Below are 14,826 nucleotides of genomic sequence, written 5' to 3'. Positions count from 1 at the left end.
TGTTACCTCTTTGTGTCCTCAAGACTTTTTCTCCACGAAGTAATCGTGAGTGTTCCTCCGGTGTTAGGCGGCGACAACAGGAAGAGAGTATCACCTATGCTATTCGTTCTTGGGGTGTGCCCGGTGGTTCTGAGCAACTTGTCATAGACACATTGGCTAGCGTGTCTCCCCCTCTATTGGATGTTGACGAAGACCATGATTTGGCGGAGCGTAATATTAAGCAATGCAAGAGGAAGATTTCTGATGGTCACTACACTGCTGCCGTTAGGGTTCTTTCTTCCTCAGGTCTTGCCCCTTACAATGGTGCTACTCTTGCAGATTTGCAAGCAAAGCACCCTTCCGTTCCGGTCCCTACCTTACCGGATATCCCTGTTGATCATCACCTTACTGCTTCCTCCGCCGTTGTTTTGGAGCAGATTAAGGGCTTTCCGCGTGGTACTTCGTGCGGTAGAGATGGCTTGCGTGCTCAACACCTTTTGGATTGCTTGGGTGGTGCTGCTGTAGCTATTTCTGATGAGTTGGTGGATGCTATCACTCAGGTAGTTAATCTCTTTCTTGTTGGAAAGTGTCCTGCTGAGCTTGGAGGATACATTGCTAGTGCTCCTCTTACGCCACTTGTTAAGCCTGGTGGGGGTATTCGGCCTATTGCTGTGGGCACTATTTGGAGGCGCCTTGTTTCTAAGGTCGGGGCTGCTTTGGTTGGTCCGCGTTTAGGAAACTACTTTGGGGGTCTTCAGTTTGGAGTTGGGGTTCCAGCAGGTGGTGAGGCCATTCTCCATGCTGTCAATCGGTTGGTTGAGGCTCGTGGGGCCGATGTTGGCCTCTCTATGTTATTGGTGGATTTTCAGAATGCGTTCAATTTAGTTGATCGATCGGCTTTGTTGCGTGAGGTTCGGCTACATTGTCCTGCTCTTTCGCGTTGGGTTGAATTCTGCTACTCTTCTCCAGCGCGGCTGTATTATGGGGAGCATACCTTGTGGTCTTGTCAGGGTGTGCAGCAAGGGGATCCTCTCGGCCCTTTGCTTTTTTCTCTGGTTCTACATCCATTGGTGTGTCGAATCAGAGACTCATTTGATCTATCTCTTCAGACTTGGTACTTGGATGATGGCACTATCGTTGGTGACACTTTGGTGGTTGGACAGGTCTTGGAGTTGATTTTGGAGGAGGGTCCTCATTTAGGTCTCCATGTTAATGTTGAGAAGACGGAGGTTTTCTGGCCTTCGGAGGACCCACGCAGTCGTCTAGAGGGTGTCTATCCTACGGATATTGCTCGTCCTGCGCTTGGTGTTAAGTTGCTTGGTGGCCCAGTCAGTACGGATTCCTCTTTTTGTAAGGAGTTGGTTTCGAAGCGTGTGGCGAAGACTGTTGTGTTGATGGATGCTGTAGCCAAGCTTAATGATCCCCAGTGTGAGTTGTTGCTTCTTCGTGCGTGTACTGGAGTTTCAAAACTCTACTTTGCTATGCGCACTTGTCCGCCTCATCTTTTCGAAGCGGCCCAATTATCTTTTGATGTGGCTCTGCGGGCTTCTTTAGAGCGCATCGTGACTGCTTCGGGACCTGGGTTCGGTGACTGGCAATGGCGCCTTGCCACCTTGCCTTATTCTTATGGAGGATTGGGTGTTTATTCAGCTGGTGATGTTCGCCATTATGCTTTTCTTGCATCCCGTTTGCAGTCTTCTGGTTTGCAGGATTCGCTTCTTCGGCTTTCAGGTGTTGATGGTCGGGGACCGACCTTTGATGATGCTCTTGGTCTTTTCAATAGGACCGTGGAGACCGACCTTATGCGTAGCCCTAGTGAGATCGCTGCCCCCACACTCATGAAGAAATTGGCATACATATATTTAACGAAGGTTACTGCTGATGCGGAATCCGCCTACTCCTTATCTTCACGTCTTGTTGCCCTATGGAAATCACAGCAAGGGGATCACTCCTCAGCTTGGTTGCGGGCAGTCCCCATCTCGGGTTTAGGCCAGACTATGAACGGTAAGACTTATCGTTCGGTTCTTTGCTATCGGTTGGGTATTCCGTTGTTCTATGATTCGACGCCGTGTTCTGCTTGCTCTCGGGTTTTCGACGGGGACATTTATGGGGATCATGCCGTGTCTTGTGCTGGGATTGTGGGTATCAAACATCGACATAATGTTGTTCATGATACCCTTTTGGATATTTGCTATCGGTCGGGGATTTCTGCTCGCAAGGAGGTTGATGTTGGGCTGACTAGTGAGAGTGATGGAGCACTTCGTCCTGCAGATATTTTGCTTTACTCATGGGATGGCGGTCTAGATGTGTGTGTTGACTTGACTGGGTCTTCCCCTATGACGCAATCGGGGTTGTCAGGCTTCGTTCCGGGTCGGGTTGTGGCGGTTGCAGCGCAACGGAAGCAGGATAAGTATGCGGCACGTTGTAGGGCTTTGGGTTACGGTTTCTTTCCTTTTTCCTTCTCTTCTTTTGGGGAATTAGAGAAAGGGGCTGTTTCTTTGCTGAAGCGGGTCCAGGCGTACTCCAGGGCTCAGGACATTGGGGCGCGGGCAGCTGCCCACATTTTCAGCAGGATCGGGTTTGCCATAGCTAGAGGAGTGGGGGCCCAGATTGTATCTCGGCTCCCCTCCAACTTCTTGTAGTTCACTTGTTCTTTGTAGCTTGTTAAGCTTGTAACGTTTTGGTGTTTTATAATAATAATAATAATAATAATAATAATAATAATAATAATACTCCCTCCGTTCCTAAATACGTGTCCACTTTGGATATGTACATGGTAATTAATAAAATTGAATGGTGTGTAAGAGGTAATGATTGAGAATGTTTTTTTTGGAAAGGAAAAGGTAGATAATTGTTTATTGATAAAGTATAAATAAAAGTGGAGGTGGTGATTGAAAAGTGGGAAAAGTGTAGAATGTGTAAGAAAAGGTAATAATGATGTATAGAAAAGTGGAAAAAATGTATGGAAAAGTGGGAAAAGTGTATAGAAAAGTGGGAAAAGGTGTATGTCCAAAAACGGAAAGTGGACACATAAAAGGGAACGCCATAAATGGGAACTGGACACGTATTTAGAAACGGATGGAGTAATAAATACATAAAGATGAACATTGCAATATAATAATAGTAATTTTTAACATTATAATAATAACTAAAATAATAATATAAGATTATTAAAGATGAAGATGAACACAACGTAGTTCTTTCGAACTGAACGAACTGAACTGAATGGAACTGAAATTAAGTACAAAGGAACAAAGTCTTAGAGCATGTTTATCAAACACCAATTTTTGGTGTTCAAGAGAGAGAATTGAATAAAATACAATAAAATACTCCCTCTGTCATTTAATACTCGACCTATTTTGACTTTTTGCACTATTCATATAACTCACTTTGACCCTATTTTATTTTAGTATATGAAAATAAATGTTACTATATAATATATTGTTGGCTTCATCTTAATATATATTTTCAAAATATTAAAAATTTATACGTTTTTATAACATGTAGTTAAAGAAATTGGTGGTCAAATTTGTGCATCGGAAAGCGTATCTGGTCAAAACAGGTCGAGTATTAAGGGACATTGGGAGTAGTTAGAAAGATGAGAGAAAAAGGAAGAGAGAGAGTGAAGCCATTTAAGAATTGGTGTTAATGAACACCAAATGGAACACCAATTTCATGCATGGAAAACTTGACATGTGGCATATGAGGGGACCAAACAATATTATTTACTTTTTTAAATGAAAAATGAAATTTTATAGGTGATGTTATAATTGCAAAGTGAAATTTTAGAAATGGTGTTTGATAAATGTTGTTAAATATTGTTGGTATTGGCTGTGGTGTTTGGGAGAGAGAAAACATAAAATATTTTATTTTTTATTAGGTTGAAAGCCAAATTCTTGGTGTTGCACAAAACGTTTTTTTCTTTGTAGTCTTACATTTTCCCCACTTTTTCAAAAATTTATGCCAAAAAAACAAGAAAAAAATTAAAACATGATTGTTTTTTCTATACACATTTGCCTTTTCCCACCCAACCATCTCACGAGAAAGTCTTTGTCACAAGTGACTTGTGTCCATATGGACACAACTCCACAAGTGACTACCAATATATAATCTGGAGTACTTGAGCAATTTTGCATTTTGGTACTGACATATTATGTGAATACCAATAACACAATATCACTTGTATTGGTGGTACTTGAGCAAATTTGCATTTTGGTACTGACATATTATGTGTTGCTACTCAAGATGTTTGTATTTGGATCACTTATGTCCATATGAACACAAGCCACCCGAGGTTTAGAAACCCTTACCATCCCACATCCAACCTTTTGTACCTTTTAATTAAACAACCATTCACTTTCTCCTATTTTACATAAAAATATACAACAATGATTGTTTTTCTTACACACATGTGCATTTTCTTAGTAGTCGTGTTTTTTGCATAATATGAACGTTTTATGGAACAATTAATCCTCAATTATTATTTCTTATACTTTGTGATGTGTATGTTGATGTTTATTAGGATAATTGATCCAAAACATGTTCCTGAAAAATACGGCGGCATCCCTCCTTTTGATGGACAACATGGGGAGATCAGGGGAGGGCATTTGGACATTCCTCGTACAAGAAGGAAACGCGTTGAGTTCCATTTTACAAAGGTTATTTCTAATCTATTTTGATTGATTTAGACCATAATTTTTGCAATTGAATGTTTTTTAACTATAACGTTTTGACTTTTGTGTAGGGAAGTAAAGTTACTGTTCGATTTAAAGTTATTGGATGGGATGTCTCTTATGGTGCAAAATTTGTGTGTACCGGATGTCTTGATGACGAACTAAAATTTCAGACACTTCCCCGTGTAATCCGTGAGTTTGGGTTTATGCGGTCGGGATGGATGCCTTATGAAGAATTTGTATTTGGAGATGAATCAGATGGAAAGATTGAACTCACCATTCAGAATCGTAGCTTCTCAACAAAAAAATTGGTATATCTGTGTCGCATCGGTAAGAGATAATATAAATTTATTAAAGGCTCGTTTGATATCAGTACCAATTTTTGTTTTTGGGTTTGATAGTTATATGATTTATATTGCAGAATCCAAAAATAATCATACTTGTAGTAATCATGTTGATTTTGGAAAATGACAACAAAAACTGGAAACTAATTAAGGGTCCGTTCGGTATCGTTTTTTGTTTCTAGTTTTATGTTTTTAACAAAACTAAAAACCAAAATATGAAAATCACAAAAAATAGTTTCCAGTTTTTTTGTTGTCAGTTTCAAAATTACCATAATTACTATAAGTAAGATTATCTTTTAGTTCATTGTTCAATCTAAAAACCAAAAATAGGAAGCTGATAGTGATAACTTTTGTGATTTTTATATTTTGATTTTTAGTTTTGTAAAAATAGAAAATTGGAAAAACAAAAAAAGATATTGAACGGGCCTTAAGTTTGACTTAAATTTAATATTTTTTCTCTAAAAACTATCTTTTACCTTCATATACTTTTATGTTTTTTCAGAAGAAGAATCCAATGCTGCCTTATCCAAGCCAGATCCTTGTAACCAAATATTTCTCCCCAAACGATAACAGGTGATAATGAAAAGGAAATTTTGTCAGAAAGGACCTTTTATAATCCAAAAATTGTGACAAAGGACCTTTTAAAAAAAAAGTTGTGAGACAGGACCCAAACCAGATTTTTTGTTGTGAATAGGGACCAAAACCCATTTTCCGGCAGTCAAACTCAATTCTCCGGCGTTGACCGGTGCGTGCACTGCACGTGACCCTTCAAAAATGGATTCCCCCACCCCCCAAATTCCCCCCTAACTACCTAAAGAAAACCTTAAAAAACCCTCTATTTCTCACTCCTCATTGCTTCTCCTTCCTCAACAGTTCGATAACACCACTACATTCATCCTGCAAAAACATGAAAAGCTACCTAAAAAAACCTTCACCTGAATATTCTATAAGCACAAGAGAATTAAGTGTCGTATATTTTAACTTTTATCGATGCACTTATGTAGTTCCTTCATCTCCTTGATCTCTCACAGTGGTGAGAAGCCTGCGGGCTGCTGTATTGGTCTCTTGCCTCTGGATTCTTACAACAGCAGCATGAACTAGTTCATCATGTTGGCCCTGCTTGTGGGATTTCAAGGTAAGTACCGAGAGAGCATATTCATCTGGGGTTTCCTTTTTACCATTACCAATTTTCCTAATTTGAATCCTCTTAAAAGAATGTGACCCGTAGAGTTGATGAATTTGCGCAGCAACTTCGGTGGCATTGCAAACAGCTGTTAACGAGTCCTTTAATGAAATTCCATCAAGATTAACTCCATTGTAGACCGGGGTAGCAATCCGTTATGAGGCCGTTAATACAAAATGCCCTTCCAGGTGGCTCTAATTTAACTTATGAACCCTAATTTCGACAGTTCAGAAATTGGAGGAATTGGATCAAAAAAATTAGGGCTTTTACTCTTACCTAGTACGAATTACAACGAAAATCAAGGGGGAAGTTATGAATTATTATTTTTTTAACAGGAGGCAACGAATTGATGAAGAAGCTTGGAGCAGGTCATGGAAACAGAGCAACGACGAGAGAGAAAAGGGGAATTTTTTTGGTTAAGGTTTTCTTTAGGTAGTTAAAGGGGAAATTGGAGGGAAAAAGTATGTTTTTTAAGGGTCACGTGCAGTGCACGCGCCGGTCAACGCCGGAGAATTGAGTTGACTGCCGGAAAATGGGTTATGGTCCCTATTCACAATAAAAAATCTAATTTTGGTCCTATCTCACAACTTTTTTTTTAAAAGGTCCTTTGTCACAATTTTTGGAATATAAAAGGTCCTTTATGACAAAATTTCCTAATGAAAATTTATGAAGAAAAATATATGATTTTAAGTACATTAACAAAAGTTTGTTACCTAAGCCGCTTCTCCCCTCTCTCCCTATTTTCTCTCTCTTTTTAAGGTTTACAAAACTAGGGTTTTCTAGGGCGGAAATAGCCAATTTTCTTCGGAAATTTGGTTATTTCCGCCCCTTCTCTTTCAATTATGTTGTGTTTTTGCTTTAGATCTCAATAAAAAATACATAATTTCAGTGTAGTAAGTACCCTATAGTGGGTTTGATTGTTTCATTTTAGTAAGTACCCCTATGGTGGGTTTGTTTCTAGTTAAGTTTTGTGTGTTTAGTTTAATTCAGGTTATTTCGTACACTAAAAGAAATCAAGACCCTAGGTAACGATTTCTCTTGGTGCAACGTTCACAAGATAGAGTGGGAGCAGGTGGGTCGAGGTCATATTCTTGCAACCGGAGCTTCACGAGATTTAATTTCCTTTTCTAGTTTCCCGTAATGTTGTTTAGTTAGCAACAACAAGAACAAAGCCTTAGTCCCAAATGTTTTGGGGTTATCTAACATGAATCGTCGTAGGAGATCGTCATTGTCACCAATAAAACCAGAAAGGAGCGGGAAAGATCGACATTGTCCCATAATGTTATTTAGTTAGCCTTTGTGAAAAAATATAAAAAATTGAAACAAGCAAAATTGAATTCTAGTCTTCACCTACTCCTTACTAAATTATATCTACACTTTTTTAGCTGGAAGATTACCAATCCTAAGAGTTAACCAAACATTTCTCTTGTTTATTTCATCCATAACTCGCTCAAATAAATAGAACTTGTGATAAATTTGTACAAGAACACCTCGAGTCCATGTCGGGAGAGTCTAACCTGTAACCACATATAACTTTGACTGGATTCATTCTTAAAGTTCATTTGTGATATGTAGAATAGCTCACTAATTTTATTAGTCATCCTCTCAATCCTTCTACGTGGGATAATTAGTCTCAACTGATGCATGTGTGAGTTATTCTTCTCAACATTCCCTTCATATCAGTCACGCGTTAGTCCATCTATTGCTTGCAATTATGATGGATAATAACTTTATCGTTGGTTCTTTTCTGGTTTCTGTGTTTTCTACATGAGGTTAAATAACTCCTACTTTGAGCAGTCAATTATGTTGGGGTTTCTTCTCCAAACAAATCTTCAAATCTTTCGTCTTGCATTTTCCAAATCACTAAACCCTTCCTTCTTTGATTGGCGTTGGCAAGGGTCAGGAACGTGTACTGTGTTCCGTGATCAAATATTATACACCAGTCAAGCTCAAGTTGAAAATATTTTATGGGGCTTAATTGTATCAATAGGCTTTAATTATCGGGGGAGAGTCCGATCACAAAGATATTCAACAGGATTCTACTATAAAACCAATCGGTTTAATTTACGTTCCATACTTCACTTATACAACCATGCAGAAGGCAATAGGCAAAAATTTGAACTATATGCAATGAACCACACCAATTCTTGAAAGAGCACCCCTTAAAATAAAGGGCAATATAAGATATTTCCACAGTTTCTAGAATAATGTGCAAGAAGACGTGGGTTCAATGGCAGATCGTCAACCGCAAGAATACAAAAATAAATACTATAAATGTGTAAATATTAAAAAAAAATACATTAAAAAGAAGAGAAGGTCGAGTAGAAAAGGTCACTTGACCCCTAAAAAGAAAAGAGAAAAAGAAAAAACAGCAAATTGGCCATGAAAACTTGCCCAATGAGGTTACTCAAGCCAGCTTGACAATCTAACGCATTATCCATGTTGGCTTTAGATCATGTCACTTTCATTAATTTATTAATTAATTATATCAAATACTTTGACTAACCATACCCTAAAAGATAACACGTTCAATTTTCAGATAACGTCCAACCCATAATATTGAGTATTATTTTGACCTTTTGTTTTTGTCTAAGTTGCACTACGTTAAATATCTTCTTATCTTATACGAATTCAATCACTAATTAATTTTTTTATATACATACTATTAGGCGGGTCTTTTCTAAAAGAGTTTAAGACTTCAAACGGCTTCAAATTTGGTGACATTGTAAAAGTAAGAACACAATTAAAGGCTTATATGGAAACAGTGTAATAATATTTAGGACGTGTTCGGTGTCTCTAAACAGTATGTAATATTCAAAAAAATTTGTGTGTCCCCGATCTACGATATTTTATTATACATCCAAATATAAAAGTGAACCAGCCTAAAGATATAAGTGACCTTATTCGAGGACTAAAGTTACCTTACTCAAGGATAAATGTGACCCTAACCATTGAAAAACGCGACCCTAACAATAAACAATCAAGTGACCCTGATCAAAAGTGATATGCTTGTTACAAGTTATAATTATGACCAATACAACACCAACAATGAAAATATACACCAATACACAAGTGTAATATAGGTAGTAGGCTACGTGGAGCTTGACCCACACCATGTATAATATTGTACATTGCTCCGCCATTTGAGCTAATAGCCTTGAAAATAAGGTAACTTATAACTACAATAAAGAAAACTTATAACATTAATAAGGGTAACTAAAAGAACAGAACAAGTGCGGATAACCTTCCTCTTTTAGACCGCCACACAATATATTATCGTAGATCGGCCTTTCCGAAAAGTTTGTGTATAATATTTAGTATGTACTAAGTTTAGAGTCTAATAAGTTCTGATAAATAGCAATCAAGTGTATAAGTTTACTTTTTTGAAATCAGGTGTAGCTAAGTCCAACCAGTTTTAACGAGTCTTATATGCACGCAATGCGTGCGAATTTCTTTTAAAAACTAAAAATTGCATTATCACAACTCATTACAACAAATAATAGGCAAGCAAAATTATTCACAAAGTTAATTTAAAGAAAAATAAGACATCGTCTCTATTTAAAACATCTAAATAGTGAAAAATTAGACTCATTGTCTTACATGATGGAAAAAAATGAACATATAAAATAGTGTGCTTTACTCTTTATTTTGCTACCAATGATTTGCCTAACAACATGCACCTTCGCCCTATAGATTTGTAGAACGTAACTAACATTAGTTTTCGTCCATCATAAAATATAAAGGTACACATATTTTTGTATCAATCATATTATAAAAAAATTAAATTAGATATTATAATAACCTTATTAATATTTTTTCATCAAATTACATAACCAAAATTTCCTTATTAAAAATATCCATTCTAAAAGAGATATGACCATACCCATACTATCTTATCCGATAACTCTCTTTAGTCAAGGCCCAAAACTAATTTAAAGTACCTAAGTTTCAAAGAGCACTAAAAGACCTTTGACGCTCTTATAAAAAAACTATCTTGTTACCTTTAAAAAAAACTATCTTGTTAAAATATATTCTCTTAGTTGTAAAATATTACTATATGTTAGTCAAAGTAAATAACATATGAGATACGTAGTAGTAAATAACATAAGAGATAATCAGGTGTAGCTAAGTCCAACCAATTTTAATACAATACTACAAGGTTTAATAATGTATAATAAGTTTCAATCAAGTCCTATCAAATTTTAATAAGGTTTATTAAGTTCTGATGATTAAAGGCACCCATTATAAAGTTTTTTATGGGTGAATGAACTACAAGGACAGTTACAACTTACAAGTGAGAGAGAGAGATTTGAACACATAACCTATTGTACAAACTCGCTATTTAATTAATTCTCCACAAAATCCTAGCTAACATCTTGGTCGACAATACATTTACGTGCCAAATAGCATAATTAATAATTAACTTTATCATTCTTATTACATGAAAGAATATACCATATTGGCATATTCCTCCTCCTTTGTACATGGCACCAACCACAACATAGCAAAGGATCTTAATAAACTCTATGATCATTTTGTTGGGACAAACTATTAGTATTATATAGTCAATTATCTTAGGGATGAACTCACCTTGGGACCACAAAAAAAATATGGCTACGTTTCTTTGATTTTCTTTTAATTTTTTTGTTTTGTATCTTGTGCTAAGTTTAGATTATTATTGACTGACAAGCAATTCTGTGTTTGGGGAGGATAATTCTATACCCAAATCCGCATAATTGACTGATGCCATTTGGACAACAGGACAACCTCACAATGTCATGACTCATGAGTCATGACCATCTTAATTGTAAACACAAACCAAACAATTAAGGCACAAGTGGTAGCTTTAATTTAGCATAAAGCTTAACCGGTGAACTCTAGCGTACTCTATACCCTCCTGGATAGACCAATCGTTATCTCCATTCACACTTATGAAAGAGTTTGCCCCACCAAACCTAGCAAAGGGCTAAGGGAGATGGTCCATCTATATACATCAATACTTTACAAATGCAATAGGGGGTATTGGTAAATAGGGGGTTGTCAAGGATTTCTTTACTTTTATAGCTAGGTGTCATGATATGAAACATACGAGTTAATTGATAAAAAAAAATACTCCCTCCGTTTCTAAATACGTGTTCACTTTGGACATTTACACGGTAATTAATAAAATTGAATGGTGTGTAAGAGGTAATGATTGAGAATGTTTTTTTTTTGGGGGGAAAGGAAAAAGTAGATAATTGTTTATTAATAAAGTATATATAAAAGTGGATGTGGTGATTGAAAAGTGGTAAAAGTGTAGAATGTGTAAGAAAAAATAATAATGATTTATAGAAAAATGAGAAAAGTGTGTGGAAAAGTGGGAAAAGTGTATGGAAAAGTGGGAAAGCTGTATGTCCAAAAATGAAAATTAGACACTTATAAGGGAACGCTATTTATGGGAACTGAACACGTATTTAGGAATGGAGGGAGTATTACAAATGAGGGCATAGTAATATTGTAGTATAAAGGATTCTAATCAGTGCAGACTTTGGCCAAAAAATTACGAGAGGCCAAGATTTAAAACTTTAACATATTAATGAATATAAAATTATAAGTGCATTCAATTAATATGTCACTGTCATTTTATATGTATATTTTAACTTGCATAGTTTATAATTTCAAAAAAATTATCAGGGGCTTGGCGCCAAATGGCCTCTGTGGAAGGTCCCCTGATTCTAATCCTTGACTAAAGAGTCCTCGCGAGTTAATAAACCAAAAAAGAACCATTGAATTACTGAATAAAAAGCATTTAGTGATTTATTTTAATATTTAATACTATAAATAAGTTTTTTTAAAAGATTATCGTGGGCGGCCGCCCCCACCCGCCCCGTCTCCGCCCATGTTTTTACTGGGCTTATGATATACTACATACATGTTCATTGGTGTATACCACATCAATACATTATGGTTTGTTGTTGATGTGTTGATTGAGTGTGAGTGCCCAATAACTAGGGCCTTCACGACGTGAGAGAGAAAGGGGCTTGTACAATAAGTTATATGTTTTTTTGTCCGTTTGGTGTATGTCAATATCCCACGAGTTTATCAATTAATGGATAGGAAAAATTGTTACGGCTTCGTCGTGGTGAACTTATTGTTACGCTTTAAGAAGTGAATATTCCACATCCTCAATACTGACCTCTTTTAAAAGATAACAATTATTAATGTCTCACAATAAATCATTTGAAAACTCGTTAATTAAGTTCATGTATGTTCCAAATTAAAATTTCAATGCAACTATTGTACTCCTATTGATTAGAAAAGTCTCTATACAAGTGAAAGATGCTAGAAATACTTTATTGGTTACTCCGTAACATGCAATCCGTATCATCATGATTCTATGACCCTTTTATTAGTACGAAGTATTTATTTAGTCAAGTTTTTCAGAAAAGAATTATGTTTAAGGAAATTTTTTATTATGGAGTTTGTAAAAAAATTTGCATCCATGGAAAAAGAAAATTAATACTCCGTAGCTTTGAAGTGTCACGTGAAATCCACATGCCAACCCATGGCATATTACTCAAAACATATTCCCCTTAGGCCCTCCTAAAAACACTTATGGGTCATGTCGGGTTGTGCTTTATTCATGCTAAGCCATCGTGTTTGTTGTCTTAAATGGACCCACTTATAACAAGGTCATTTGTTTTGTATCGGGTGTAAAAATTTCAAATGGCGGCCTAGACGTTGTCCAAGCCCATATGTCTTCGTGCATAAGTATATTTTCACTCAGTTTAACATGTTTTATCATGTAAAGACTGTGTCATGGTTTTCCAAAAAAAAATACAGCCGGAGCACAATCCTCGGCCCACGACTTTATAACCGTGTCGGGGCGTGCTTTGCCCGTGCACATGTCCATGTCGTGTTTGACCGTGTCGTGCCTCAAGCCGGCCTAACCCAGTACCATATTTCCCTGCCCTTTAACCCCACAACAAAATCACACTATCTCTCTTACCCTCCAATAGTCCAATGTCTATCCACCTCGACCCCCTCCCATTGTCACAAATGCCTCTAATCTCCATTCTCCAATTCCCTTTCTTTGTTTAAAAGGATATCCTCTCCCCTTAAACTTTCAAAAGCCCACCCCTTTAACTATATAACCGGATAAACTCCTCCTCCTTTGTTTTATCCCAAGAGTCACTCATTTTTTAATCCCGAATATTCCTTTCCTAAATTCCTACTTTACTATTTTCCCTTTTTTTCATTTTAATAAATAAATTATTCCCTTTATATATATCCCCCTACCCAAACTATCCCTTCTCATTTCATTACCCACAAACAAGTCCACATTCCACAACTATCAGATAATCACAACTCCAAAAACTAAACGGTAAACACCCACAAAATGGCCGTGAATATGAGAAGGTGCAACAAAAGAGTCACTGATCCCTTCAATGAGAAAGTCCGAGCTAGAATTTTTAGCTCCATTAGTAGCACTACTAGCAGTAGTAGTGGCAGCGAGCACGACGCTGAAACCGACGTCGTATCTTCGCCGTCGTTTTCTCTTTCCTCCGCCTCTAATTTATCCCACCTTGTACAGAACTTTCTAGAAAACAATTCCCCGTCTAACACTACCACAAAAAGTACCTACGACCCGTTCCACACTCAGGACTCGTCCGACTCCGACTCGGACGAGTTCTTACGTTCTGATCCAACCGCAATAATTAACGACGTTATTAATCCGATTGTTTGGAACAATGCTGATCCATTTCGGAACCAGCTTCTCTCTCACGTTATCAAAGCATCCGAGATTTTCTCCATTTTTCGGACCAAAAGTAAATCGATGTTTAACCGGAATTTAATGGCGTACCTCCGTGAAATCGGCTACAACGCTGGATTGTGCAAGACAAAATGGGACACCTCTGCCGGCGGAACCCTAACTGCCGGAAATTACGAATTTATTGACGTTATCCGGCCGAATTCATTGGTTAGGTATGTTATTGACGCCGAATTTGCCGGCGAGTTTGAGATCGCGAGAGAAACGGAGAACTACAGGATTTTGAGAAGCTCGTTGCCTAGGGCTTTCGTCGGACAAGTAGAGGATCTAAAGAAGATCATACGGACATTGTGCGACGAAGCTCGGAGATCGATGAAGATCAACGCCCTTACTTTGCCGCCGTGGAGGAGGAACCGCTACATGCAGATAAAGTGGCTCGGCGCGTACCGTCGAACCACGAATTATTTACCGTCATCTACGGCGGATTCCTCGACGGCGGCGTCGAATTTTCCCGTGAAATGTCGATCTGTGGGATTTGATGTTTCCAGTAATAGTGGCCGGTTTTTGTTTCCGCCGGTGGCTAGGACTAGATAGTTTAGTTTAATTTGATTGAGTTTATTATTTATTATTATTTATGGTGGGCAGATTGTAAATACGGAGTATATTTTTCAATTAGTTGATGGCTGATTGGCTGGGCAATTTTGAGATATATTCTGATATTTACTCCTTTGAACGGTAAAAAGATAAAAAATGGCCATAATCTAACATGTACGGAGTATTATGCAGGAATAATAAAAGGGCTTTGTTCGTTTGAAAAATGTTTGATCAACAATACTTGGAGATCTTCTTGGACAATAGATTATTATGTAAAAGAATTTAAAGGCCATATAATACTTT

At 37.3% G+C, this 14,826-nt stretch overlaps 2 protein-coding genes across 14 annotated transcripts in view; both read left to right on the top strand.

Moving 5' to 3' along the window:
- Window positions 1–14,826, top strand: part of LOC110802369 (uncharacterized) — a 31,336-nt gene that overhangs the window by 5,184 nt on the left and 11,326 nt on the right. For 2 of the 13 annotated variants that reach the window (XR_008920795.1, XM_056828201.1), the window contains exons 5-6: window positions 4,502–4,637; window positions 4,724–4,982. Coding sequence is in view for 8 of the 13 variants with exons in the window: in XM_056828201.1 (XP_056684179.1) it covers window positions 4,502–4,637; window positions 4,724–4,982 (395 nt within the window). In the remaining 5 variants the exon portion in view is untranslated. Of the gene's footprint in view, window positions 1–4,501; window positions 4,639–4,723; window positions 4,983–5,498; window positions 7,140–7,159; window positions 7,748–14,826 lie in introns of those variants that run through there. The other 11 variants (XR_008920798.1, XR_008920801.1, XR_008920790.1 and 8 more) reach the window with 10 other exon arrangements.
- LOC110802361 (uncharacterized) lies at window positions 13,480–14,747 on the top strand. Its single transcript, XM_022007816.2, has one exon. It carries the CDS (start codon window positions 13,558–13,560, stop codon window positions 14,521–14,523), a length of 966 nt encoding a protein of 321 aa, XP_021863508.1. The 5' UTR covers window positions 13,480–13,557; the 3' UTR covers window positions 14,524–14,747.

Source organism: Spinacia oleracea, chromosome 1 (assembly GCF_020520425.1).
Source record: "Spinacia oleracea cultivar Varoflay chromosome 1, BTI_SOV_V1, whole genome shotgun sequence".
Taxonomy (NCBI): Eukaryota; Viridiplantae; Streptophyta; class Magnoliopsida; order Caryophyllales; family Amaranthaceae; genus Spinacia; species Spinacia oleracea.
This window is presented reverse-complemented; position numbering and strand designations above follow the sequence as displayed.

Coding starts and splice junctions, on each gene's coding strand:
- LOC110802361 (XM_022007816.2), top strand. CDS start 13,558: ATGGCCGTGAATATGAGAAGGTGCAACAAAAGAGTCACTGATCCCTTC.